At 37.7% G+C, this 27,244-nt stretch overlaps 1 protein-coding gene across 3 annotated transcripts in view; it reads right to left on the reverse strand.

Annotated features, from left to right (window-relative positions):
- The window catches only part of slc38a3b (solute carrier family 38 member 3b), a 55,951-nt gene extending 38,362 nt beyond the window's left edge, over positions 1–17,589 (reverse strand). For 2 of the 3 annotated variants that reach the window (XR_002650693.2, XM_022675539.2), the window contains exons 1-3: positions 17,385–17,589; positions 531–698; positions 64–84 (exon numbers count right to left, since the gene is read on the reverse strand). Coding sequence is in view for 2 of the 3 variants with exons in the window: in XM_022675539.2 (XP_022531260.2) it covers positions 64–84; positions 531–634 (125 nt within the window). In the remaining variant the exon portion in view is untranslated. The remainder of the gene's footprint in view (positions 1–63; positions 85–530; positions 699–17,384) is intronic. The other variant, XM_022675540.2, reaches the window with a different exon arrangement.
- Positions 17,590–27,244: the final 9,655 nt, after the last annotated feature.

Consider the following 27,244-nt stretch of genomic DNA (forward strand, 5'->3'; position numbering starts at 1 on the left):
TTGTTTTCCAGAGCTGTATATGTAAAAGTAAATCAGCTTAAGTTCATACAGACTTTAACATACCTGCTGGTTTGAGTATCATTTCTTAGGGGTGACACAAGAGAGGATCCATCATCCAATGCAAGCGCAAAAACAGGGTAAATATGCACTTAGAAAACAGGGAAACACTCCATTCCAGTAAATACATTTCTATACAGGAAGTATAATTACTTAAAGTATAGGTAAAAGTAATGTAAATACTGGTACATAGATTTTATACAGTTCAAACAAAGAATTAATAATATAAATGTGCTGTAAAATGAGAATCTATTATATACTTTAGATAATATTAACAGTACAGTGGTACAGATCATTGTGACATTAGGAAGCCAAGATCACCATGCAGGGAAATATGATGGAAATAAGACAAAAACATTAGAACAGTGACTGTGTTTTAAATAGAAGCACATTCATGCAGTAGAATATCTACCCAGGTAAATGACTTGATGAATTTACATTGAGAAATAATATGATAATAAAAACATGCTTACTGGTCTTCTTCCATCATCATCTTCATCGGTATATTCATGTCATCCCCAACCTCATGCCCTTTCCCATTGGCAAGGATGCCCATCTCTGGTTGGTCAGGCTCCATGATGCAGGAAATCAACGGGCAGCAGTTCTATATGTGCGAGTTCTTCACGTTCAATCTCGCAAATCTGTGAAACAAACAGGAAATTAATTTTTTTTACAAAAACAGTTATGATGTTTTTTTTCCCCCCACTATGATCTAAGCTTTTGACAATGCTTTCTTTAGGTGGGTACAAATTAGGGGTAAAAGGTGATAAAAATTGACATAAACGCATGTTTTAGTATTATGTGCATGCTAAGCAAATGCTAATGCACATTTTTGAAGAAAACCGAGTGTGAACATTTTTGGTTGAAACTGGTATTGGACATCAGAAAAGAGAATGGTTCATTTCTTTCATTTCGTAAGTTTGATTGGTTTAATCTGTTATATTCGATCCACAGTTCTACTAAGGAAGTCCTAACCAGCATGAGGAAGAACCTTGCCTTGGAGATAAACTGAATCGGGTTAAGGATTAAGGTCAAGTAACTATGATGAACTTGAGTAAATGAGTATTTGTACTTCAAGCCAGGTTATAGGGTTTATGTTTTGAAATTCGTTAGATTATATTTTTGTCAACATTTTGGGTTTATTTTCGTTTGTTATTTATGTAATAATAATTGATATTACATAATTTATTTTCTTTTGTACATTTCTTAAGGGGCAAGTAAAAAAAGTCAATAGTTACTTTTACTGGTAACTAGTTACTTTTATAGTGGAGTAACTCCGTTAGTAACTCAGTTACTTTTTTGGAGAAGTAACTAGTAACTATAACTAATTACTTTTATAGTGGAGTAACTCCGTTAGTAACTCAGTTACTTTTTTGGAGAAGTAACTAGTAACTATAACTAATTACTTTTTCAAAGTAAGGTGCCCAACACTGGCTGACAATGAGCAAGTTTCCCGACGCACAACGAGCAGGCTTATTCTATTTGCGTGAATAACATGAAATGTTTAAAATTAATACAGACATGTATTAATCGCGATGTTGGGTCATGCACAATCCTACCAGGTTAAAGACGAACCTTGTCCTGGAACATCTTTTGAGATTAAAAGAATCATGCTTAGGATGCACCAGGCGGAGGAACATCTTTTGGTATAAATTGAATCAGGCTGAGAAAGAACCTTGTCCTGGAACATCTTTTGAGATTTACTGAACATGGCTGAGGAAGGACCTTGCCTTGGAACATCTTGAGATTCACTGAACCAGGCTGAGGAAGGACCTTGCCTTGGAACATCTTGAGATTTAGTTAATCTTGTTGAAGACAGACCTAGCCTTGGAACACCTCTTTATATGAACGGAATCAAGCTTAGGATGCACCAGTTGGAGGAGCACCTTTTGAGATAAATTGAATCAGGCAGAGGACCTTGCCTTGGAACAATGATTCAATGAATCAGGCTGAGGAAGAACCTTTACCTGGAAGAGATTTTGAGATCAACAGAACAATGCTGAGGAAGGACCTTGCTTTGAAACATCTTTTGAGATTCAGTGAACCCTACTGAGGAAAAATCTTGGCCTAAAACATCTTTTGAGATTAAATTTGCCTTGAAACATCTTTTGAGATAAAAGGAATCAGGCTGATGAAGAACTTTGTCCTGGAACATCTTTTTAGATTAATAGAATCAAGCTTAGGATGCATCAAGCAGAGGAACATCTTTTGAGATAAATTGTATCAGGCTGAGAAAGAACTCTGCCTAGGAACATCTTGTGATTCAGTTAATCATGTTGAGGAAGAATCTTGTCCTGGAACATCTTTTAAGATTTACTGAACATGGCTGAGGAAGGACCTAACCCTGGAACATCTTTTTATATGAGCGGAATCATGCTTAGGATGCATCAGGTGGAGAAGCACATTTTGAGATAAATTGAATCAGGCAGAGGACATTGAATCTCAAAAGATGTTCCAAGGCAATGAATCAGGCTGAGGAAGAACCTTGACCTGGAAGAGCTTTTGAGATCAACAGAACAATGCTGAGGAAGGACCTTGCTTTGGAACATTTTTTGAGATTCAGTGAACCCTACTGAGGAAAAATCTTGGCCTAAAACATCTTTTGAGATTAAATTTGCCTTGGAACATCTTTTGAGATAAAATGAATCAGGTTGATGATGAACTTTGTCCTGGAACATCTTTTTAGATTAACAGAATCAAGCTTAGGATGCATCAAGCAGAGGAACATCTTTTGAGATAAACTGTATCAGGCTGAGGAAGAACCTTGCCTTGGAACATCTTTGAGATAACAAAACTGAAATCAGCTTGAGGGAAAAAAACATTGGCTCGGAACATCTTTTACGATTCAATGAATCATGTTGAGGAAGAACCTTGACCTGGAAGAGCTTTTGATATCAACAGAACAATGCTGAGAAAGAACCTTTCCTCAGAAGACCTTTTGAGATTCAGTGAATCAGGCTGAGGAAGAACCTTGCCCTGTAACATCTTTTGAAATAAAAAACTGAATCAGCTTAAGGAGAAAAACATTGCTCTGGAACATCTTTTGAGATGAACGTAATCATGCTTAGGATACACCAGGCAGAGGAACATCTTTTGAGATTCACAGAGTCAACTTGAGGAACAACCTTGTTCTGGAAGAGCTTTTGCAATTCACTGAACCAGGCTAAAGAAGAATGTAGATTTGTGGTAGAAATTAAATAGTCACGTCCACTGTGAGGGAGTTCAGGGGTAGCCTACCTATTTTGAGTTACTGTGAATCAGCAGATTCCCAGACTTATTCCCCCCAAATAAAAATTTAATGTACCGTCTTCATGTTCTTAAACTGAGAGGAGTGAAGGTCAGGGAATAGACCTCTGGAGTAACTGGAGTATTCCCATGAGAGCAGCACGCCTCGCTCACGTGCACACGTGACTTATCAGTGCTCATTACCACATGTTCAAACAAGCTAGCCCTATATGAATACACCTAAACCTACTTGGGCGTATTGACACTCAGGCATGAGCGAAAAATTCAACCTCAACTGACTTCGCTACAGCTCAAAAAAACAAATATATATATATATATATATATATAAATAAATAAATCAAATCCTGACCGTGGCCTAACCTTCTGTCTCTGCCAGCAGTATGTCCTGGCCTGCGAGTGTCATACCACCTCAACCCCAGGAGTGCACAGAGCACACCATGCTAAATTTATAAGAGTATTAATGTAGGGCTACATGTAAAATTATCCCTCCGCCGCCTTTAATAGCCTGTGACTGAGCGTCCTGACTGGCTTCTGGTTCTGCACAGAAAGCTGTTGTGCTAGGCTAACTCATCTATGCATATTTCCTATACATAACTTTTTATTTTATTCCTAATTTTCTTCAATTTTCGCCTAAATTATCTAGGCCAATTGTTCCACCCATTAAGCTGCTACTCAGCTGTTTAAACTGCTGCTGATGCTGTAGCATTGCCGAGTAGCATCACAGCGCTAACGCTCGGAGGAAAGCGCAGCGACACTGTTCTGATACATCAGCTCACAGACGCAGCCTTGTGCTGATCCACATCACCCTAGGAGTGATGAGGGGAAAGAGCGCCATCTACAGTACCCACCCAGAGAGAGCAAGGGCAACTGTGCTCTCTCAGGCCTCTGGCAGCTGATGACAAGATGCAGGACAGGGATTCGAACCAGCCATCTCCCGATCATAGTGGCAGCGCTGTAGATCACTGAACCACACTGCGCCTCCCGCATATTACCAAACTAAATCTAGCACAGCACACAGACTTGAGTAAATGAGTGTTTCTACTTCAATGCCCGCCCCATAATATGTTCTCCCATTAGATCCTATTTTTCTGATGTTTGAGTTATGAACACTGAATTAAGCTAAGGCAAGAAATTCCTGCAGTTCTTTAGTTATTATAGTTAGTGGCAGGATGTTCCTGACTATAAAACCAAGGTGCTGCCAAGTTCAAGGTGCAAGTTTAAAGTTAGATTTGCATATAGAAAAGACAATTAAAGGATGGTTATCATGCATTTGGGAATTGTTTCCTTGGTTTCCATGGAAAAAGGTTATATACTATATATAACTATAATTTACTGTAAAGCTATATTTACTGTATAAAGATATAATTTGCTAAGGAAAACCCTTGTCCTAGAACATCTTCTAAGATTAACTGAAACAGGTCGAATAAGAACCTTGTCCTGGAACATCATCTATGATTTATGGAATTAGGCTGAGGACAACTCCTGGAACATAGTTTGAGATTTACTGAAACAGGCTGAATAAGGACCTTGTCCTAGAAGGTCTTCAGAGATTTGTGGAACCAGGCTAAGGGCAACTTTGTCCTGGTATATAGTTTGAGATTCACTGAAACAGGCTTAAGAAGAACCTTGTCCTAGAACATCTGTTGAGCTTAACTGAATCAGGCTGAGGACGACTATTGTTCTTGAAGGTCTTTTGAGATTAGTCAAATCAGGCTGAAAAAGAACCTTGTCCTGGAATATCTTTTGAGACAAAGAGAACCTGGCTGAGAATGAACCTTGTCCTGCAACATATTTTATGATTGACTAAACCAGGCTGAGGACGAACCTTGTCCTAGAACATCTTTTGAGATGAAAAGAATCAGGCTGAAGAAAAAAAAACATCTTTTGAGATGTTTGTCCTGGAACATCCTTTGAGATTTACTGACACAGGCTGAACAAGAACCTTGTCCTGGAACATCATCTATGATTTATGGAATTAGGCTGAGGACAACTCCTGGAACATCTATTGAGATTAACTGAATCAGGCTGAGATCAATCTTCTTAGATGAACTTGACCTGTAATATCCTTTAAGATTTATTCAAATAGGTTAAATAAGAACCTTGTCTTAGAACATCTTCTGAGATGACCTGAAACTAATTGCATCAGGTCAAGGAAGAACCTTGTCCTGGAACATCTTGTGAGATTTACTAAAACAAGTTAAATACGACCTGTAATATCCTTTTAGATTTATTCAAATAGGCTGAATAAGAACCTTGTCCTACAACATCTTCTGAGATTCACTGAACCAGGCTGTAGAAGAACCTTATCCTGAAACATCAGCAAGAGGGACGCTGGACGACTGGACAGGCTGGTGAGAAAAGCTGGTTCTGTGCTGGGATTAGAGCTGGAGTCCTTAACACCACTGGCAGAGAGGAGAGCCCTCAGCAAGCTGCTGAACATCATGGACAATGTTCACCACCCTCTTCACAGCACCATCACCAGGCAGAGGAGCTCATTCAGCGGTAGACTGCTGTCCCAGTCCTGCTCCACAGACAGACTCAGAAAGTCTTTTGTCCCTCAGGCCTCCTCTCAGCACAGCAAACTGAAGACTCTGTCACACTTTTTCTTTCCGGCAATTCTGGTCGCACCATGGACACACCCCCATCTATCCATCCATCCATCCATCCATCATCTTTTGAATGGAATAAACAGATTCAGCCTGTGGAAGAAAGTTGCCCTGGAACATCATTTGCTATGAACTGAATCAGGGTGAAGAACATCATTTGAGATAATAATAAACCACGTTTAGGATGAACCTTGTCCAGGAACATCTTCTAAAATCAAGCTGCATCCTCAGCAGTATCTTGTCGCTAAGATACCAGCATTAGCAACCCCTGCCTGTGTTGGAATACATGCTGTGTGGCATGTGAGGGACACTGGGTCACCATGAACCTCTCAGAGCCGACATGATATCAAATACCCAGCGTCCCTGCTGCCCCCCCCAAACACCACCACCACTACCACACAGAGGTCAGAGATAGTGAGGACAGCATGAAGTAAATAACCATCATACCAAACCACGTATCTCACCGGCTTAAAGACAGTCTGAGACCAACACAGTGAACGAGGGGCTTCCTCCAAACCTCCCACTTCATAAACCTGCAGTCAAACAGGAGCCTTATTAAACATCACACTGACAAAACAAGCGGCGGGGCTCCATAACCCCGACCAGTCCCAAAATAAACCACGGAAAATATTTGGATATGATTGAGCTGGAGCATAAAAGCATACACAGATCAAATCGCCACTATTAAAAGCTGCCAACACAAGTCAAAGTCAAAGTCAAAGTGGTTTTTATTGTCATTTCAGCTATATACAGAGTACACAGTGAAACGAAACAACGTTCCTCCAGGGACCATGGTGCACATAAACACAGTGTAGACAGAACAATAGTGCAACAGTACAAAAGTGCAGACAGACAATACAACACCATACAGACAAAGAATAATAAATAAATAACAAGACAGTGTGCAAATTATGCAGTGTGCAAAAAAGACCAGGTGAGGTAGTAATTACTCTATTACACAGTGTGCAATAGAGTCCAGTGAGGTAGTAGGGTTTTTAGTGCTTTCCATTTTCTGGGGTAAGTGGGGTAAGAGTGTGTGTGCATGTACAGAAAAACCATCAGTTCAGTCTCTGCAGTTAAGGAGTCTGATGGCTTGGGGGTAGAAGCTGTTGCAGAATCTGGTCGTGCTGGACCGGATGCTGCGGTACCTTCTTCCCGAAGGCAGGAGGGAGAACAGTTCGTGTGAGGGATGAGTGGGGTCATTCACAATGCTGGTTGCTTTGCGGATGCTGCGGGTGGTGTAAATGTCCGTGATGGAGGGGAGAGAGACGCCGATGATCCTCTCAGCTGTCCTCACAATACGCTGGAGGGTCTTGCGGTCAGAGACGGTGCAGGTCCCAAACCAGGCAGTGATGCAGCTGCTCAGGATGATCTCAATGGTCCCTCTATAGAAGAGTGTGAGGATGGGTGGAGGGAGACGGGCCTTTCTCAGCTTCCGGAGGAAGTAGAGACGCTGCTGGGCTTTCTTGGCTGTAGAGCTGGTGTTCAGGGTCCAGGTGAGGTTATCTGCTAAGTGGACACCAAGGAACTTGGTGCTCTTAACAATCTCCACAGAGGACCCGTCGATGTTGAGTGGATAGTGGGTGTGTTGTGCTCTCCTGAAGTCAACAACCATTTCCTTTGTCTTGTCCACATTCAGGTGAAGGTTGTTGACTGTACACCAGTCTGTCAGCCGCTGCACCTCCTCTAGATACAAGTGTATCTTTAACATACAAGTAATGAACTTAACACTGAAACTCAAAGCATTCTCAAAAAAAAAAATGTTAAATTAAGATTTTAGTCCACTGTTAGCTTTACAGTTAAAATTGACCAACATGAACCACCTTAAAGGGATTTTAGGCATATATATAGTTAAAATTAGAAAAAGAAAAAAATAGGAGACCACTGTGATTTGGCTATTTACAGGTATATGTTTGAGTAAAATGAACATTGTTGTTTTATTCTATAAACTACAGACAACATTTCTCCCAAATTCCAAAATAGATATATTGTCATTTAGAGCATTTATTTGCAGTAAATGAGAAATGTCAGAAATAATAAAAAAAAAAGATGCAGAGCTTTCAGACCTCAAATAATGCAAAGAAAAAAACAAGTTCATATTCATAAAGTAAGATTTCAGAGTTCAGAAATCAATATTTGGTGGAATAACCCTGCTTTGTAATCACAGTTTTCATGCATCTTGGCATCATGTTCTCCTCCACCAGTCTTACACACTGCTTTTGGAAGCCTTTATGCTTTACAGTCATCTCAGTCCATCTTTTTGATTATATTCCAGAGGTTTTCAATTTGGTAAAATCAAATAAACTCATCAATTTTAAGTGGTCTCTTATGTTGTTTCCAGAGCTGTATATTCTAATTTCTCCTTCTTAACATCTTGAGATGTTATAACAGTCTCTCGTAATTTTAAGACTACTACGGCAACTACCTTCAGGATGGTCTTCCACTGCGATCCAAATAAACCTAAACAACATTCTATTTATGGAATAGAAACAGAATAGTTCTTTCTCGTGTGACCCCAGCTCATAGACAAACACACAAAAAATAGTTTAACAAGTGATGTGTGGATGTGGAGGTCAAGCAGCGTCCACTTAAAATGCTTGGCAGGTCGAGGACGTCATATTAAAGACGAATGGTTAACCAGCTTCCGCTCTGTGAGTTCGGCCTGGCGATGAGACGGGGGGGTTGGGTAATAAGAAGGGAGGAAGCATTCAGGTCAGTAGGCCACAAAAGGTTAATTGCAAATCTGGAATAACACAGCGGATCAAATTCATATGCTGACTCCAACGCTTATGCAATATTCGCACTGCTGAGTTTAGGGAAATGACGGTCTACCGAATAAAGCAAGTTCAAAGATGTGTTGAAAATCACAGACTCTGATATGGCTACTTTCCAAAAACCCATTTTGTCAAAAGAAATTAAAGGTAGGTAAGAACTAGAGATGCCATGCCAGAGAATCTCTAAAAAGGTCCAAAATGAATGGATTCTTAAGGAGCAATTGCGCAAAAATTATTATACATTTTTGATCATGTTTATACTTATATATATGTACTCACATATTCATTTAAAATACAATTATATTTATATACAGTGTTCATACACTTTTAAACCAATTAATACCCATGATTTTCCATGCCTTTGTGACAAATGTTCATAACCATATGATGTTTAAAACACAACAGTGTGCATATATACAGTATATGTATCACAAATTTAAACAATATATGAAACAAGTTATTGTAGCAGACTTTTGTAGCACAAAAAAAAAACATCTAAAGAATGTAAACAATAGACCTTAAAAAAACAGATATGCCAACAGCTTTAACACAGCTTCCTTTACAGAACTAAAATTTTAAAAAGCTCCATAAACATTATAAATGGTGCAAAAATACTTAAAATGTAAGTATTCAAAGAGATATTTAAGTTCTATTGCTCTATTCAATTTACAATATGTTATTATTGAAGCCATTAAAGGCAGTGCAGTATTAAACGAGTATTAAAATCAGCCAGATTTACCTTCTTTCTCCAGTTAACAAATAAATTCAGTTCAGTGTGCATTTAAAATATCCTTCAAGCTACAGTATTAAAATATTTAAGTTTTAGGGATTTTTATCACTTGTGCTGAATAAATGATTCTGTACTCAGGACTAATTCTGGGCTCGTCTGATGGAGGAGACGAACTTTTATCTGAGCTGTGGATCGATTGTGCAATTCCATTCCTCTCTTTTCTGAGTGAATAATTGCTGTTTGCTGTTGTTTTTTTGATATTACTCGGATAAAAACACTCATACAGTCAAGAAGAGCAGCAGGAACTCCTCAGATAAAGTGCTGTACTCATTTCTCTTGAGGAAGCTAACCGGCTAGTGTCAACTTGCGAACTCTATCTGCTAATTTGCCGGTGCTGTTTTACATGGTGCTCGGCAGCACCTCTAGTGGTATGGCGATATGCGAAAGATGAAGTGGTATACCGCCCAGCACTATTTACAAACTGCAATTTTACGCAGTTGCTCCATTAGAACTCATTCATTTCAGACTGATTTGAGATTCTGGTGATCTGTGTGTATTCTCTTCTGTACAGATTCTCTGGGTTGTGTTCTCATTTTAAAACATGTTTTTAAAGAGAATCTATTTTCCAAAGTGAAAAATCGTGTATATTTTGTAATTGGTGACCCTGTGTAAACTGTACACCAACCTAATCACTAAAAACAGTTGTGTAGTGTAAACCAGGCAGGAGAAAAATCACAGTGAGAACACAATGGTATTTATCTAGACCCAAACAAACGAATTAAAGGCCTCCCGCTGTGGGCTCTCTGGCTGTGGGCCAGCCTAGTGTCATTAAACATGGAGTAAATACCACAGATTAGTCCCAGGGAGGACAGAAGCACTCACTTTTTTCACATATCAGAAAAGCGAGTCAACCAAGGTGAGCATCTGCTGAAACACAGCAAATCCTTCAACTGCCTGTCCACCTTCAACATCACCTACATCACCTACAGGGGTTGGACAATGAAACTGAAACACCTGTCATCATTTTAGTGTGGGAGGTTTCATGGCTAAATTGGAGCAGCCTGGTGGCCAATCTTCATTAATTGCACATTGCACCAGTAAGAGCAGAGTGTGAAGGTTCAATTAGCAGGGTAAGAGCACAGTTCTGCTCAAAATATTGCAATGCACACAACATTATGGGAGACATACCAGAGTTCAAAAGAGGACAAATTGTTGGTGCACGTCTTGCTGGAGCATCTGTGACCAAGACAGCAAGTCTTTGTGATGCATCAAGAGCCACGGTATCCAGGGTAATGTCAGCATACCACCAAAAAGGACCAACCACATCCAACAGGATTAACTGTGGACACTGTAAGAGGAAGCTGTCTGAAAGGGATGTTCGGGTGCTAATCCGGATTGTATCCAAAAAACATAAAACCACGGCTGATCAAATCACGGCAGAATTCAATGTGCACCTCAACTCTCCTGTTTCCACCAGAACTGTCCGTCACCACAATCAATTATTGTGCTCTAAAACCAGGTGTTTAAATTTCATTGTCCAACCCCTGTACATCAGCTACACTGAATAAACCCTAAAGTTCATTACTCTCCCAGCCATCTCTCAGAAAGCAGCCCTGGCAACCCGGTGCCGCCGGGACACAACACCACCAGTAAACATGTTATAAATGGACGTAGGGAGACGGGGGAAGTACTGAAATGCTCAATATAATACCTGATAATCACTCTGCCTTATGCTCTCACAAAAATCTGCAACATAAGGCAGCGTCTTGAGGAGAACACCTGTTGCTTCTGAAGCCTATCAAAACCCATTATGACAGAACCACTGTGCACCTAATTATAAAACTGCGGCTCGGATATACAGCTTTAATTCTGTTGTAGTCTCTGGGTGTTCTGCCAAATCACAGGCTGTAATTAACCTCCATTAAAACTGTGCAACTCTATCTTTATTACTCAATTTTACTGTTTAATTCAAGTACAAACATACAAAATTTGCTGCAAATAATTATATAAGTACTCTTTATTCTCTACCTCAGTACATTAGAATATCATTGAAAAGTTACTTTATTTCAGTAATTCAGTTCAAAATGTGAAACTCATATTATATAGATGTATTAAACACAGAGTGATCTATTTTAAAGTATTTATTTCTTTAGCATTGATGATTATGGCTTACAGCCATTGAAAACCAGAAAATCAGTGTCACATAAATTAATATTAAAAATAATATTATATAAAAGACCAATTGTTGCTCTTGGCAGTGTGAGCAAAATCTGGACACAAGTCCATTTCACACTGGATTAAGGGCTAAAAATGGAAGCGTAATTTTGCAGGAGCACTGGATGATGTATGGGTTTAGGGGCAGGGCAGGAGGGAAAGCTGATTGGCTGAGCTGCAGAAGTGAGATGCAGATGGTTGGACATCACCAGTGGGCGGCATTATTGACTGACTAATCTATATATTGATTGATTGATTTATTGATTGATTGATGATGTGTCTGCGTACACAAGTACCACAATAAAAGCATTTTTTAAAGGTTAGGAAATGTTTATAAAAATATTTAAGCAGTGCTGGGATGTTTCATTACTCATTCTTTCATTCATTTTCTCCCAATTTAGCCAAGCCAATTGTCCCACCCATTCAAGGATTAAAGGATTCAGTTCAATAATTCTGCTGATGCAGCATTGTGGAGTAGCTTTCTCGGAGGAAAGCACAGCGACTTGGTTCTGATACATCAGCTCACAGACGCAGCATTGTGCTGATCCACATCACCCTAGGAGTGATGAGGGGAAAGAGAGAGCGCCATCTACTGTACCCACCCAGAGAGAGCAAGGGCAATTGTGCTTTCTCAGGGCTCCGGCAGATGATGGCAAGCTGCATGACCGGGATTCAAACCAGTGATCTCCTGATCATAGTGGCAGCGCATTAGATCGTTGATTGATCTAATAGATCTTTTTTTCTTTATTTAATGTATTTTCTACATTGTAGATTAATATTAAAGACATTAAAACAATTAAGGGACACAAACTGTATGGAGTTATGTAGTAAAAAGTAAAAAAAGTGTTAGTCCTCCTCATTAATCCCCTGATCTAAACCTGATCAACTGAGATGGTGATTTGTTTGAGGTGAATTGGGATGAGCTGGAGCTTCACAGCTGGACCACTTGGAGCCCCATTATCTTGACACACTTTATGAAAACCAGAACATTTAGAAGACAAATTCTTTTAACAGACAGTCTTTCTCTCTTCCTGGAGCTGCTATAACCTGAAACAAGCTTCTGATGTGTGGAAAAATATTAAAAATAACCCAGTAACAATGCAACAGGCCACCCGACAGATCACTCCACAGCAAACATTCGCATCACATGGTGAGGTCAGGTCCAACGTTTCCACATCTTCACAAACACGTGCGTTAGAATTTGGTGATGTTTGCTCTGGTCCACAAACACCTGAATCCTTCCCACAGAACCGGACATGTTCACCACAGGTCACGACTCCTCGCCGTTTCTCAGCACTCTCGTGAACTTTGACCCCGGGTGAGGGCTATGTTTACGTCCAGGGCGAAGTCGGCACCACACAGGCAGGCGTTCACTGTGTTCACATGTCTAAATACCCCCCACACACACCACAACAACCACACACACACCACAACAACCACCGCCGACTGTTCCCAGGTAGGGGATTACTTCACACTGAGTACATATAAACAGAAAAACACTCGTTAACTAGGAGTTATCAGAATAAATTACTGTTTACTGTTATTATGAGCCTTTTAAAGTAATGCACTCTTACAATACTAATCTTCAGTTTATATAATTAAGCTGTTTTAAAAGCCATTTCCGTTACAACTATCCAAAACAGTGGCTTCCCACTCTCTCTCTGTCTCTCTCTGTCTCTCTCTCTTCTCACCCTCTGACCTCAGAGACCCTCCACAGAGTCACGTCCGACAGGATCCCTCTCAGATGACACGCTCCGGCCATCTGCTGCAACCTCACAACAAGAGTACTGGTCTAGCACCAGTGGTAAATACTCGTAAAGCACTGTGACGCCTCACGTGTACTCACGAGCGCACGCTTGTGTGTTTTTTCTGGTGCGGTCAGCGGCCAGTGCACTCCAACTGCACTTCTCTCAAGTAAACAAATCAGTCAATGACTTTTATTTTAAAGACACAAAACAGACAGGGTCATACTAACTATCACAGCAATAATCACAGCATTGAAAAATAGGGGTGTGCCATAGTCTTTAGTATACAATATATTGCAACTACGCCTGTCATGATAAATACATTAATGACTAGGGGTGTAATGGTACAGAAAATTCATGGTTCAGTTAAAACACATTGGTAAAAACCCCATGTTTTGGTGCGTTTTTGGTCATTTTTTTGAGCGGTTGGTGGTAAAAATAAAGAGGCTTGTTCTTCTACATCCTCCTGAGACCAGGGCTTTAGCTTGGTATGTTTAATACATCTATATAATATATATTTCACATTTTGAACTGAATAACTGAAATAGTAAAGTAAATTTCCAATTATATTAATTTTGTTTTGAGATGCACTAGTGTATATTGATGCCAAATACACAGTTTGATGTCAAAGCCTCAAAAATACAATGACATAATTAATGCAAAATCTGGTCAAAAGACATGCAAAAATCTACTGATAGTTTTGGATATATTTGCATTACAGATGTCTCAACTAAAATGAGAGTCTCTACTATTCATTACTATTCACACTAAACCAGCCTGAATCACTTTTACACAACAATTAAATCAGGAAAAAACTGTGAATTCCCCTTTAACACTTTAGATTTCTGCATACTTTTCTTAAGTACCTTAAGAACGTGTCTCTAAAATGATATTTTAACACCAAACCCACTTAATTATTCCTCATTAACACGTCAGACGTCTGCTTCCCATCGCCATTACTGTAAAATCACTCTAAAATACAGATTTTACATCTAAACAACAGAATTACGAAGAATTAAGAGGAAATTTTCCTTTAATTTAGGCACGTTAACCCCTTCCCATAAGGGTTCTTCATCACCTCATTCATAATAAAACCCCCTTTAGAGCGGACGCTCGCTTAGCATCAGAATAGAGCACATGGCCATCAATAGCCCATTCAATTACCTTAAGAAGAGACAAGCAGTTTTAGCATAAAAATACCTTAATATGCCACTAAAGATAGAATTTCGAACTCAGTTTTACTAGTAAAGTTTAATTCAGTATTTCTAATGGTTATAATACGTTTTCGCTTTATATCAGCCATTATATATCAGCTAATATATTTAAGCAATGAAATCTTTACCAATAACAATATTATATGTACAGATATACATATAAAACCATTCTGAGTAGTCATATTATCAGTACAGCACATATCCTTACTGTAGTTTTTATCCCCTTATTCTCTCTTAATTAGAATTAGATTAGATTATATTAGATATTATATTTTTTTCTAGTAAAAAAAATCAGTTATTTTAAAGTTTTAATTAAAGGAATAGTTGAGCTCTATAACACTCTTTTACAATCTTACAATTATTGCTTTTAGGAGAAAGGTGCTGCCCATAAATAATGATTATTAATAAGCAGTATTTAAATACACAATGCAAGAACCAGCTATACGAGTATGATACAAACAATATTTACATATTTAATGTAAGTGGAGTAAAATACAAACAAAATATATAAAAATATAAATGTTGAATCAACGTAAAATCACTGTACATGTATAAATCAATTCTAATGTCGGAGATCAACATTGTTTAAATGCATCAAAGGTAAAAAAAATAAAAAACCGTTTGGTCAACATTAGAATTAAGTAGATTTTTACTCAGTTAGCAAAAGGACATTTTTCCATACTGATGGTTTGTTTTAAACTTTACTTACATTAAATATGTACATCATGTTTGCATTCTAAGGGGTACTTGCATAATTATTAATATTATCATTTCTATTTGTTAGAAGCACCTTGCACATCAAAGCATTTAGAAACACAACTATTCAAAACCTTTAAATGAACATTGATTTAACGTTCAATTAACCAATGAATCCTAAAATACAATGAACAATATTAAATAAAGGTTGTTTAAAAGTTTTTTTTTCCATCATCAAATTTAAAAGATGTAATACAACCAAATAATAAACGTTTATTCAATGTTAGAACTGAGTAGAATTATACCCAGATAGCAAAAGGATGTTGAAACAACATTCATTTATCCCTACTGATGTTTCTACTTTGTGTAAACTTAACTTTAAACATTCAAAACCTTTACATGAATGTTGATTCAACATCGAGGTTGTTTTAAAGGTTATTTTTCCCCATTAATCAACTTTAAAAGATGTAATACAAAACAAAACATTAACGTTTATTCAATGTTTTTTTGCTATAAGAGTAGCCAGTTTAGAGACCACATTCCCACTCCCCTTCACACTATTAAGGTTTATTTAATGTTAGAACTGAGTAGAAATTTACCCAGACAGCAAAGGGATGTTGATTTTTCCATACTAATGTTTTTAAATGAACGTTGATTCAACGTCAACATTCATTCTATCATTAACCATTGAAGCCTAAAATGCAATGTTAAATAAAGGTTGTTCTAAAGTTGATGTTTTCCCATAATCAACTCACTTTTAAAAGATGTAATACAAAACAAAACATTAACGTTTATTCAACGTTTTCTGCTATCAGAGAAGCCAGTTTGGAAACCACCACCTCCCCACTACCCTTCACTCCATTAACGTTTATTCAATGTTAGAACAGAGTAGAATTTTCCCAGATAGCAAAAGGATGTTAAAACAACATTAATTTTTCCATACTGATGGTTTTTTTTCACATTTTACTCTAAACATTTAAAAACTTTAAATGAACGTTGATTCAACGTCAACATTAATTCTAACATTAACCATTGTTTCCTAAAATGCAACATTAAACAACAGTTGTTTTAAAGTTGTTTTTTATTCCATAATCAACTCAACTTCTAAATATGTAATACAAAACAAAACATTAACATTTATTCAACGTTTTCTGCTATCAGAGTAGCCAGTTTGGATACCACCACCTCCCCACTCCATTAACGTTTATTCAATGTTAAAACTAAAGAGAAATTTACCCAGATAGCAAAATATGTTAAAACAACGTTCATTTTTACAGACTAATGTTTTTTTTAATGAACGTTGATTGAACATCAATCATTGAAGCCTAAAATGCAATGTTAAATAAAGGTTGTTCTAAAGATGATGTTTTCCCATAATCAACTCAACGTTAAAAGATGTAATACAACTAAAACGTTAACGTTTATTCAACGTTCTCTGTTATCAGAGTAGCCAGTTCGGAGACCCCCCCCCTCCCCCCTCCCCTTCTACTCCATATGGAGTGAATGACCCCCCTCCCCACACGTGCTGGAGAGCCTGAAAGAAGAAGCTCTATCTCAGCAAAAACGAGAATTAAACGTTTATCTGGGGGTAACATTTAGCAAACGTGTTTTGAAGGGTTAAATCTCCAGTGGAACTAACTTTGTATCGATTTTCTAAAATCCACAAATAACGATAAAAGATCTGAATACAGATAAAGCACCGGTTCAGCTCTTAATACACAAGGAAACAAAGGCTGGAGAGGGTCTTCAGAGCTCGCCTGGAACCTTTAAATTAGCTTATTTATAATTAATTAATCAATCAAAGAGTTAATTAATTAATTAAAAAGAGAAACACATCTTGATAAACGTTTAATATTTATTAAAACGTGTATTTTCTCCTGGAAATACAGCTTAAAAAAAGCGAATCTAATCTGTGTTCACACAAACAAAGCAAGTAAACTGGATTCCCAAGCTTGAAACTACTGAAGCACCAACAAATACTCTTTAAGTAGAAATGTCAGCTGTGTAATTAAAGTAATTAAAGCGTATATACTCACAATTACAAGCATTACAACGCAGTACAGGCTGTAGTAGAAGTGGATAAAATGAAAAGTAGAGCTCACCGGTATCAGAAAGATTAAAACCCAGCTGGTGATCCTCAGATAGTTCCAGTGTTTCTACAGACTTCTCCTGGTTCGACTCCAGGTTCTTCTCCTGGTTCTTCTCCTGGTTCGACTCCTGGTTCTTCTCCTGGTTCCTCTCCAGGTTCTGCTGCTCTGTGGGGGATGATGATGTTTGGGTGACTGCTGCTCTTTCCTTCCTCCACTGTGGTTTTAATGTTTGAAGCTTTTTAGGAAAGCAGCAGGGGCGGGGTTAAACTCAAATCGTGGGCGTGGCTACACGAGAAATAGGCGTGTCTATTTGAGCGACTGCTCCTCCCCCCTCAGTCACCACCCCTAAACTATAACTTTATTATTTACAGTACATTAGTTCTGTACTGCTCTATTTACTCAAACAGTAAGTATAACAGTATGTATGTAGGAAGAAGTTTGCAAAAAATAATACAAACAAAAATAAAGTAAATTAAAGCAAACAAACATTAACTAAATTAATTAATTAATTAATCAATTAATAAATAAATAAATAAACAGTGAATAAAAGCAGAAACAATAAAAAAAATAAAAAAGACGTATAAAATTAGAAAGAAAAAATATATATATATAATTATATAATATATAATGAATATTTAATTATAAATGAATATTTATCTCTAACTTTATTTACAGTACCTCAGTTCTGTACTGCTCTATCTACTCACACAAGTCAACAGCATATATGTAGGATCAAGTTTGCAAAAAATAAATAATAAAATAAATAAAATAAATCAAACAAACATATTCAATAAATTACTAAATAAATAAATAAAAGCAGAAACCGAAATAACAGAAAACGAATAATAAAGAAATGTATTAAAGTGAGTACACAACACACAAAATAATGAACTAAGATTAATGTATAATATTTACTATATAATATAATATATAATAAATATTTAACTTCATTTGCATTACCTCAGTTCTGTATTGCTCTTTTTACTCAAACAAGTCAACAGTATGTATGTAGGATCAAGTTTGCAAAATAAATAAATAAATAAATCAAACAAACACATTAACTGAATAAATTAATTAATCAATGAATAAATAAATAAATAAATAAAGCAGAAACAATGAAAACAAATTAAAAAAAGAAACGTAGTGTAAAAGTGAGTATACAACACAAATTAATAAACTAAAATTAATATATAATATAAAATATATAAAGAATAGTTAATTATAAATGAATATTTATCTCTAACTTCATTTACAGTACCTCAGTTCTGTAGTGCTCTATCTACTCATACAAGTCAACAGCATATATGTAGGATAAAGTTTGCAACAAAAAAAAAAAAATCAAACAAACACATTAACTAAATAAATAAATAAATAGACAATGACAACAAATTAAAAAGAAATGTATTAAAGTGAGTACACAACACACAAATTAATAAACTAGAATTAATATAGGGCATAAGATGAATATTTAATTATAAAATAATTTTTATCTATGACTTCATTATTACTCATACAGTCAACAGTATGTAATTAGGGCCAAATTTGCAAAAAAAATAAATAAATAATTAACAAACAAACAAACACGTTAACTAATTAACCAACTAAAGAAACAGTGAAAACAAAAAAAAAATAAATGTAGTATAAAAGTGAGTGTCCAACACACAAATGAATAAACTAGAATTAATATAGGGCACACAATGAATATTTAATTCATATTTAATAAGTGAATTCAGTGTAGAAATAAATAAAGTTTTATAGACATAGTTCATTTTATTTCTGCACTTATATTCCTCAGTTTATTTATTTCTGTATTATTTACTGCAGTGGAAAAGTGGTTTTAGGAAGTTATGGTGGCCAATATGGCCTTAAAAATAATACAACAATATTTAAAAGTATTTTTGCCAATATTACGAAAAACACTGCAAACTTATTTCATTACTTACTAGAATATTCTACAGCATCAAATTAATGTAAAGAAGCTTTATTTTGTTTATTTTTTATTTATTTTAGAAATAGAAATAAAAACACTGTCAAATTTGTCTATTTTGTAAAAACTATTTTAATTGTTATAACATTATGTGACATAAAATTAATGTAATGTAAACTAAAGCACAGGATATTTAGCGCATGCATATTAACCACAATTGTAAACAAGTATACAAAAATCCTCTTAGAACAAGTATAAAATAAAAGCTTTTAATACTGTTACTGTTATCATGATCTGGAATGAGACTAATTCAGCTTCTTTCTCTTTAATTTGTCTCTTTTGTATTGGTTTAGCTCCTTAATAGCTCTATTCCTGGATGTGAGAATTGGTTGACCATTAATGTTTGGGGTAAATGGTCCAGGTTCTGTCTCCGATTAACAACAGAAAAGATTGAGGGGTGAGGTGTGAGGTGTTATCTTGTGAGTGAGGTTGGAGGTACTAGCCAGTGTGCTCATGACAAGGCTAAGTCAATTATTGGAGCAAGGCCTGATAATGTGTGCCAGATATGGCATATCAGTGTATTGTGCCGAGTGCTGGGTGGCTTGGGACAATTGCTGTATTATACTCAGCAACCGGAGTGTTGGCACAACTGGCTTGGGACGATTGGGACTGTAGTAATGAGGGGACGAGTTCCTAAATGTGTGTGTGTGTGTGTGTGTAATAGGATGGTAATGCTATGATACGTTCTTCTCAGTGCAGCTGTCTTCATTCTATTTGTACCAAGGCATGCTGAGTTTCCCACACATACACTCAAACCTGCATAACACACACACACACACACACACACTCTGCACTACTGTAACTGTTGGCCGTACAGTAGCAGCCCCTCAGATTCTCTTTAGTTTAGTCCCCGGCTCCAGACCCTTGCTGTTCGTGTCTGCAGCAGCAGCAGCACTACTAGGAGCTTCAGCAATTACTTCCCCATTACAGAGATTACCAGCAGCTGAACTGAGCTCTGGTTGGGTATTATACTCAGCAACTCAGAGTGTTGGCACGAGTGACTTGGAACGATTGGCAGACAAACCAAGTCTCCCTGAAGCTGCGGGAGTCTCCCGCATTTCGGTAGTGGCTCCCTGATGCCCGCGAGTCACATATAATCTCCCTGAATTCAGAACCAGTGCCCCAAACGCGCACACAGGACGGGATTTGTTCAGAGAGTGAGAGAAAGCAGATCTTGGCGGAGGCAATATTAATAATTATTGTAATATGATATGAAATGTTTTTGATGTTGTGCAATTTTTTGTGATATTGTAACTGTCAATTTTTGTCAAATAAAGGCTTTTTTCCAAAAAAAAAAAAAAGGAAAGCAGAGGCAGGGCCTTCCAAAAAGAAAAAAGATGAAACTAATTTCACCTCTCAATACTCTAGAATTTAATAAAATAAAAAAGTAAGATTAATTTATATAAAAGTAAAGTTTCGTTATCCTTTGGTGTGTGTGCAAGTTTTTTTTGTTTTGTGTTTTTTGTGTTCGGTAACTTCCCTGAAATCAACTTTTGCAACTTGGGATGTCTGGATTGGGTATGGCGTCACACCAATGTCAAAAGTCGGGGGCGCAAAAATAACAGGTGAAAAAAAAATAAACCAGAGTGTTGTAACATTTTGCGTGTGTAAATTAACTTCTCGCAAGCACATATGTGAAACTCCTCTCGGATGTTTTCTTTCCTCTCGAATTTACAGTTCTTCTAGCGCGCTGTGTAAATTACCTGCGGCAGCAGTTTGTGCTCTAGTGAGTTTTTGCTGCTTTGGTTTTCCAAACAAGCCCCATCATTGACCTTATGGCTCTCTCAGTTGACATCTCTCCTTCCTCTTGAGAAACTGACTTAAGACCTCCACCAGAGGTCTGAGAGCTTCTGGCGGGTTTGGTCCCCTCTTTGGAACTATTTGGAAGATCTTGGGTAGAGCCTATGAGAGACTACCTTCTGTTGTTTTGTCTCCTATGTGTGTCATCGCTATGAATGTATGCGGGTATGGCGCTATCAGTGTATTTTTTTATGTTTGTGTGCAACCACAAAAAAAAAAACTCACTCGAGCAAAAACAGCAGCCGCATGTAATTCGCATGGTGCATGAGGAGAACTGTGAATTTGAGAGAAAAAAATCTGAGAGGAGAAAAATGAAGCTCACAATTTACTTTTTTTGCTTGCAAGCTTCACATTCGTGCTCACGAGAAGTTAATTTACACACACAAAATGTTAAAACTCACTGGTTAATTATTTTCACCTGTTATTTATTTTGCCCCCAACTGTTGACATTAATGTGACGCCATAATTGGGACTCTATTATACTCAGCAACCGATGTTTTGGCACTAGTGAAGTGGATGATTTCTGTATTATACTGTAACTGTTGGCCGTATAGTAGCAGCCCCTCAGATTCTCTTTAGTTTAGTCCTCCGGCTCCAGATCCTTGCTGTTTGTGTCTGCAGCAGCAGCAGCAACACTGAGAGCTTCAGCAATTACTTTCCCATTACAGAGATTACCAGCGGCTGGATTGAGCTCTGGTTGGGTATGAATGAGTGTGACGGTCACAGTAAGTGGGAAGTTCTCCTGCAGCTCAGCGCTCTGCTCGCTGTAATAATTGCTTTAATTGAGAGGTTCTGCTCCAGCCTCGACCCAACAATTGATCTGCGCCTGCCTGCATGAACCCAGCTGTGTTCACTCAGACCCAAAGAGCAGGAAGTTTTCCGACTCTGAGAGCTAAAGAGTAATAAAATCATTTATAATGTGGTGAGATCTTAAGCTGCGAATTGAGAAATTAACAGTGACAGTAATGGGTAAATAACACTTTCTTTTTTTTCCTACTGGTACTTTAAAAACACCTTTTTTATCATTAGTGAAAGTCAATGTAAAAAGAGTATTTATATTAGTGCTGTCAACACATGATGTAAAAATGTGATTGCTGTGAATCATCTGCTTCTATGAGCCACTTGGATGCTCCTCCCTTCTTGTGACGTCACAATAAGAAAACCTGCATAGAACCACCCTAGCTCCACCCCTTACCTGTCAACCCTTACCTGTTTGCCAGAGCCCCGCCCACTAGATCAGTTGAAGAAACGCCATTAAATTCTGCAGTAAACAGTAGAATCAGCCAGCAGACTTTTTCTGAGGGAGGGATCTGTACCTACTATCAAAGCAAGTCAGCAGATAAGGGAGATGTAAGTACTTTCAAATGATGAGTTTTGTGCTTCTATCGCAGTTAAGCATGAACTAGCTTGTCTGTGTTTTATCTTTTAACACAAGTTGTATAAAAACAGTTAATTGTTGTAAACGCTCAGCGTAAATGTGGGGCGTGGTCAGCAACTGTTTATTCGTATAAAAGTGACAAAGCCCTTAAATGGTTCATTCTAAAAAGGTCTGAAACTGGTAAGAATAGAGCTGATGAGATCTTTAATCTTAATGTGAGAGTGATTTTGTTCAAAGAACTTCATAAACATAACTTGTTTAATATGTTAAATGGCCTTTTAATGATGGATTATTAAATGTATTAAAAATACACTCTGACAGGACTGTGTATATTTTGCAGTGTAAATTCCACAGTTCTGCATGTACTTTTTCTACTCATATAATCAGTCTAAATATCCAAATCCAGCAGCTCTTCTTCAGAAAACAAAGGACTAGACAAAGAGCGTCACTATCATCACCAAACCTTTATCACATATCATCCATGTCTCCTCTGCCATCTTCAACTGACTGGTTACCATGGAGATGGACTGTTAGTGCTGTGGATTTTATTATGGCAGACCAATAACGCTGTCCCTGACTCTGGCAGCGTGAAAAACTGTTTTATTACAGACACCTGAGATAATCTCATCTCCTTAACTGCATTCTGCTTTTTCAAAAGTCACCCAAGGCAGTATGAGCAGACAAGAAACACCGATCAGATGAGTGATGCTCATTTAAGACGGTCAAATCAAAACCTGATTGGCTATAAGAAATAAACAGCAAAACCTGAGGCACCTCAGTTCAGTCCAGACACTGCAGATCTTTCATCTCATTATTATCAACCATATGAAACTAGGGAGATAAAAAATATACTGCATCACTTCAGAAGCACCCAAGACTGAACCAGAGCTCACAACATGAAGATAGAGCACTAAGAAATGTTATAAATGGATGAAAAATGATTGGATGTAAATAAACTGATTATTTATTTGATTCACAGGGACTTTTTCCAATAAAAAAGCATTATATTTGGCAACCAGGGTATTGGCAGAAATGGCTTGAGATCATTGCTGTATTATACTCAGTAACAGAAAAGTTTGGGCGATTGCTGTGTTATGCTCAGCAACTGGGGGGTTGACAAAAGTGGCTTGAGATGATTGCTGTATTATACTTGGCAACCAGGTGTGTTGGCACAAGTGGCTTGGGTCGATTGCTCTATTACACTCAGTAACCGAAAAGTTTGGGACGATTGCTGTATTAAGTCCTATCCGGATGGGATTCGTTTCTCAGGGGGTTCTGGGGTAATTTTCTCTTTAATGGGGGTTTTTATCCTCTGTGATTTTATTCCTGTCCGGTTTGACCATGTACGTTGTCTCAGACGTCCTCTGAGAAAATTACAGGCTGAATTATCTACTGTTTTTCGTTGAACTTTGTGGTCCTCCAGTAGTTTTGGTCCCGTTCGGATCTACATCTGAGTTTTTTCTCCTCGTGTTTAATAAAATAGCTATTTGTCCACTGCCGCGCACACTTTGGGAACGTGTTTCAATGGAGATCCACATACTGTAAACACAAATGCGAGTGGAAATGGAGGAGCTACTGAACATGCTACTGGTCATGTGACCGAGAAAGCCTAAAAAAATCCCTGATCCTCCTGTTTTTTCAGTTGCTGTACGGATGCAGTAGTTTTATCACTGAGTAGAAGTATGAAATATTTTTCACAGACGACCCCCTGCTTAACTAATCCCATCCTGGTAGGGCTTTATACTCAGCAACCAGGGTGTTGGCACAAGGGGCTTGGGAGGATTGCCATATTATTCTCTGCAAGGGTGTTGGAGTTCCTGGATTCAAAGAAAGACAAAGAAGAGCCCCAGAAATATAATAGGTGTTTTAAGTATAGTTTAAATTGGCTGTATACTTTGTTCAAGCTTGACAAAGAACTCACTGAGCCATTAAGTCATCATTGCTATACATCGATCCAGTGCAACATAATCATCTAGTGTGACGTTTCTCGTCCGGTGTTCACACACATTGCGCAAGACCCGGAGATGATCTGCTACCTCAAACGCTGGCGCCCACCTGGATTACGAAATGAATTTTGCAACTCTGCCTCATTTGTTTCCCCATGACTTCTAGTGCAGTGTTTGTAGAGACAAGAGGGCATGCTGGAATATTCCAAATTCAGGCCAGTGACCCGAGAAGCTGTGGAAACATCCAGGATGATGTGTTTTCCAGCTTTTCCATGTCCACCAGGTGCAGAGAGAAGAATGCCGACCTGTACTGACATTACTTGATTTGCTGTTAATCAGATAAGGTCATACTGGAAACATCATCACCATCACCGTCATCGTTATTATCGTTCATATCGTGACTGTAATCAGTGGTATAGTTTGATGTTGGCATTCTGAGGAACTCAGCAGAACAGCGGAGGCTGGTTCTTTGCCAAGCTGTTGCATTTTTGGTGCCAGTCCATCTATCTCCAGCTGTGTTCCCATAGAAACCTTTAATCATGGTCTAAAACACCACGATGTTCAGCTTTAATTGAAGCACCTTTGGGTCAGAGATCACATATTCACAATGCGTCACACCAACTAGCACTGGGAGCATGTAGCATTAATATTCACTGAGCTCTCAGTGTTTAATTTCCATTTGCTGAACTGTTTATCAACATACAGACGTAAAGTACCATAATAGTGTTAAACAAACCAGAATATGTTTTATATTTTAAATTCTTCAAAGTAGCACCTCTTGCTAAAAATGTTTTGCACATCTCTACTGGATTTTCTCAGTTAGCTTTACTGGAATTCAGGCTTTCAGTTAACAGCTGTGCTGAACTCATCAAGAGTTAATTACTTGAATTTCTTGTCTCTTAATAAAGTGTTTGAGAGCATCAGTTAAAGTAAAGTAGTGAAGAGGTAGAGTTACAGGTATACAGTGAATAGTGAATATTTGAGTAATGTTCTAATCCAGATTATGAGAAGCAACAACTACTCAACTAAATAAAGAATTGGAAAAATAACTTGAGGAAATGAAGGTCAGTCAGTCCAAAACCTTTCAAGAAGTTTGAAAGTATCCTCAAGATGAAACTGGCACTCATTAGGACAAAAAGGAGAACTCTGGTGCAAAATGGACTTTTGTTGTAGTAAAACATGATAAAAAGTTCTTACCTTTGATGAATAGCACACCTCCGTTCTCCCACAGCGTTCAGAGATCCAGAAATTTTAACAGTTTGTCCAACAAACACCCTTCAGACTGGGTTACATGGTGCATAATTTACCCTGATAAATCACTTTTTACACCATTATCCAGCTCAAAGTAGCTCCTTGCTAGAATCCGGAGAGATCTGACATTAAAATGAGGCATTAATAACTTAAAAAGTGCAAAAGAAGCTTTTGTATATATGTATATATATATGTCTGTCATTATCAGTACAGTGATGGCGGCGCTCGGAGCTGAAGCTAGGGTTATAGGATGTAAACAGTGTTTTTTAATAAGCTTCTTGTGCACTTTTTAAGTTATTAATGCCTCGTTTTAAATATCAGGGCTCTCCGGATTCTAGTAAGGAGGTGTGGAGCTACTTTGAGCTGGATAACGGTGTAAAAAGTAATTTATCAGGGTAAATTACGCACCGTGTCACCCAGTCTGAAGGGTGTTTGGACAAACTGTTAAAATGTGTGTTTTACTAAACCAAAAGTCCATTTTACCCCAGAGTTCTCCTTTAAATAGTGGACCATGACTGGGATTTCTGTTACATCTCTTGTTCTTTAGTTTGATCTTCTTGGGGTAACCCTGTGCACCATATGAACCTGGAAAGTCAACATTTTAAAGCAAGAAAATCAATATGTTTGCCACACGAGTACAGGAAAGGACATGACCCAGATATATTAGACATGACCCAGATATACTATTGGCCCATCCGCCCAAACTTGGCTTTACGTTGCAGTAATGACCTCATCCATAAGGACATCATTGAAAAGTTACTTTATTTCAGTAATTCAGTTGAAAATGTAAAACGTATATATTATATAGATGTATTAAACACACAGAGTGATCTATTTTAAGCGATTATTTTTGTTGATGAATTTGTCTTACACCCAATGAAAACCCAAAAATGAATATCTCAGAAAATTAGAATATTATATAAGACCAATTGGTACTTTTAGCAGTGTGGGCAGTGTGCCAAGTCCTGCTGGAAAATGAAATCCGCATCTCCATAAAAGTTGTCAGTAGCAGAGGGAAGCATGAGGTGCTGTAAGATTTTGTGGGAAAACAAAACTGCACTGACTTTAGACTTGATAATAAAACACAGTGGATCAACACCAGCAGATGACAGACATGTCTCTCCAAACCATCACTGATCATCAGTAAATTTTACATTTCATTTGTAAATCAAGGGAGCAGAGTCTGGAGGAAGAGTGGAGAGACACACAGTCCAAACTGCTCGAGGTCTAGTGTGAAGTTTCCACCAATCAGTAATGGTTTAGAGAGACATGTCATCTGCTGGTGTTGATCCACTGTGTTTTATTATCAAGTCTAAAGTCAGTGCAGTTTTGTTTTCCCACAAAATCTTACAGCACTTCCTGCTTCTTCCCTCTGCTGATAACTTTTATAAAGATGTGGATTTCATTTTCCAGCAGGACTTGGCATAGACAGATGTATAGTAAAAAACACATGCATTTAAAGAGATACATGAAGTTGTAAGGAATTGAAGCAGGGAGAATGCCAGGCAGG

The sequence above is a fragment of the Astyanax mexicanus genome, chromosome 5, assembly GCF_023375975.1.
Source record: "Astyanax mexicanus isolate ESR-SI-001 chromosome 5, AstMex3_surface, whole genome shotgun sequence".
NCBI lineage: Eukaryota > Metazoa > Chordata > Actinopteri > Characiformes > Acestrorhamphidae > Astyanax > Astyanax mexicanus.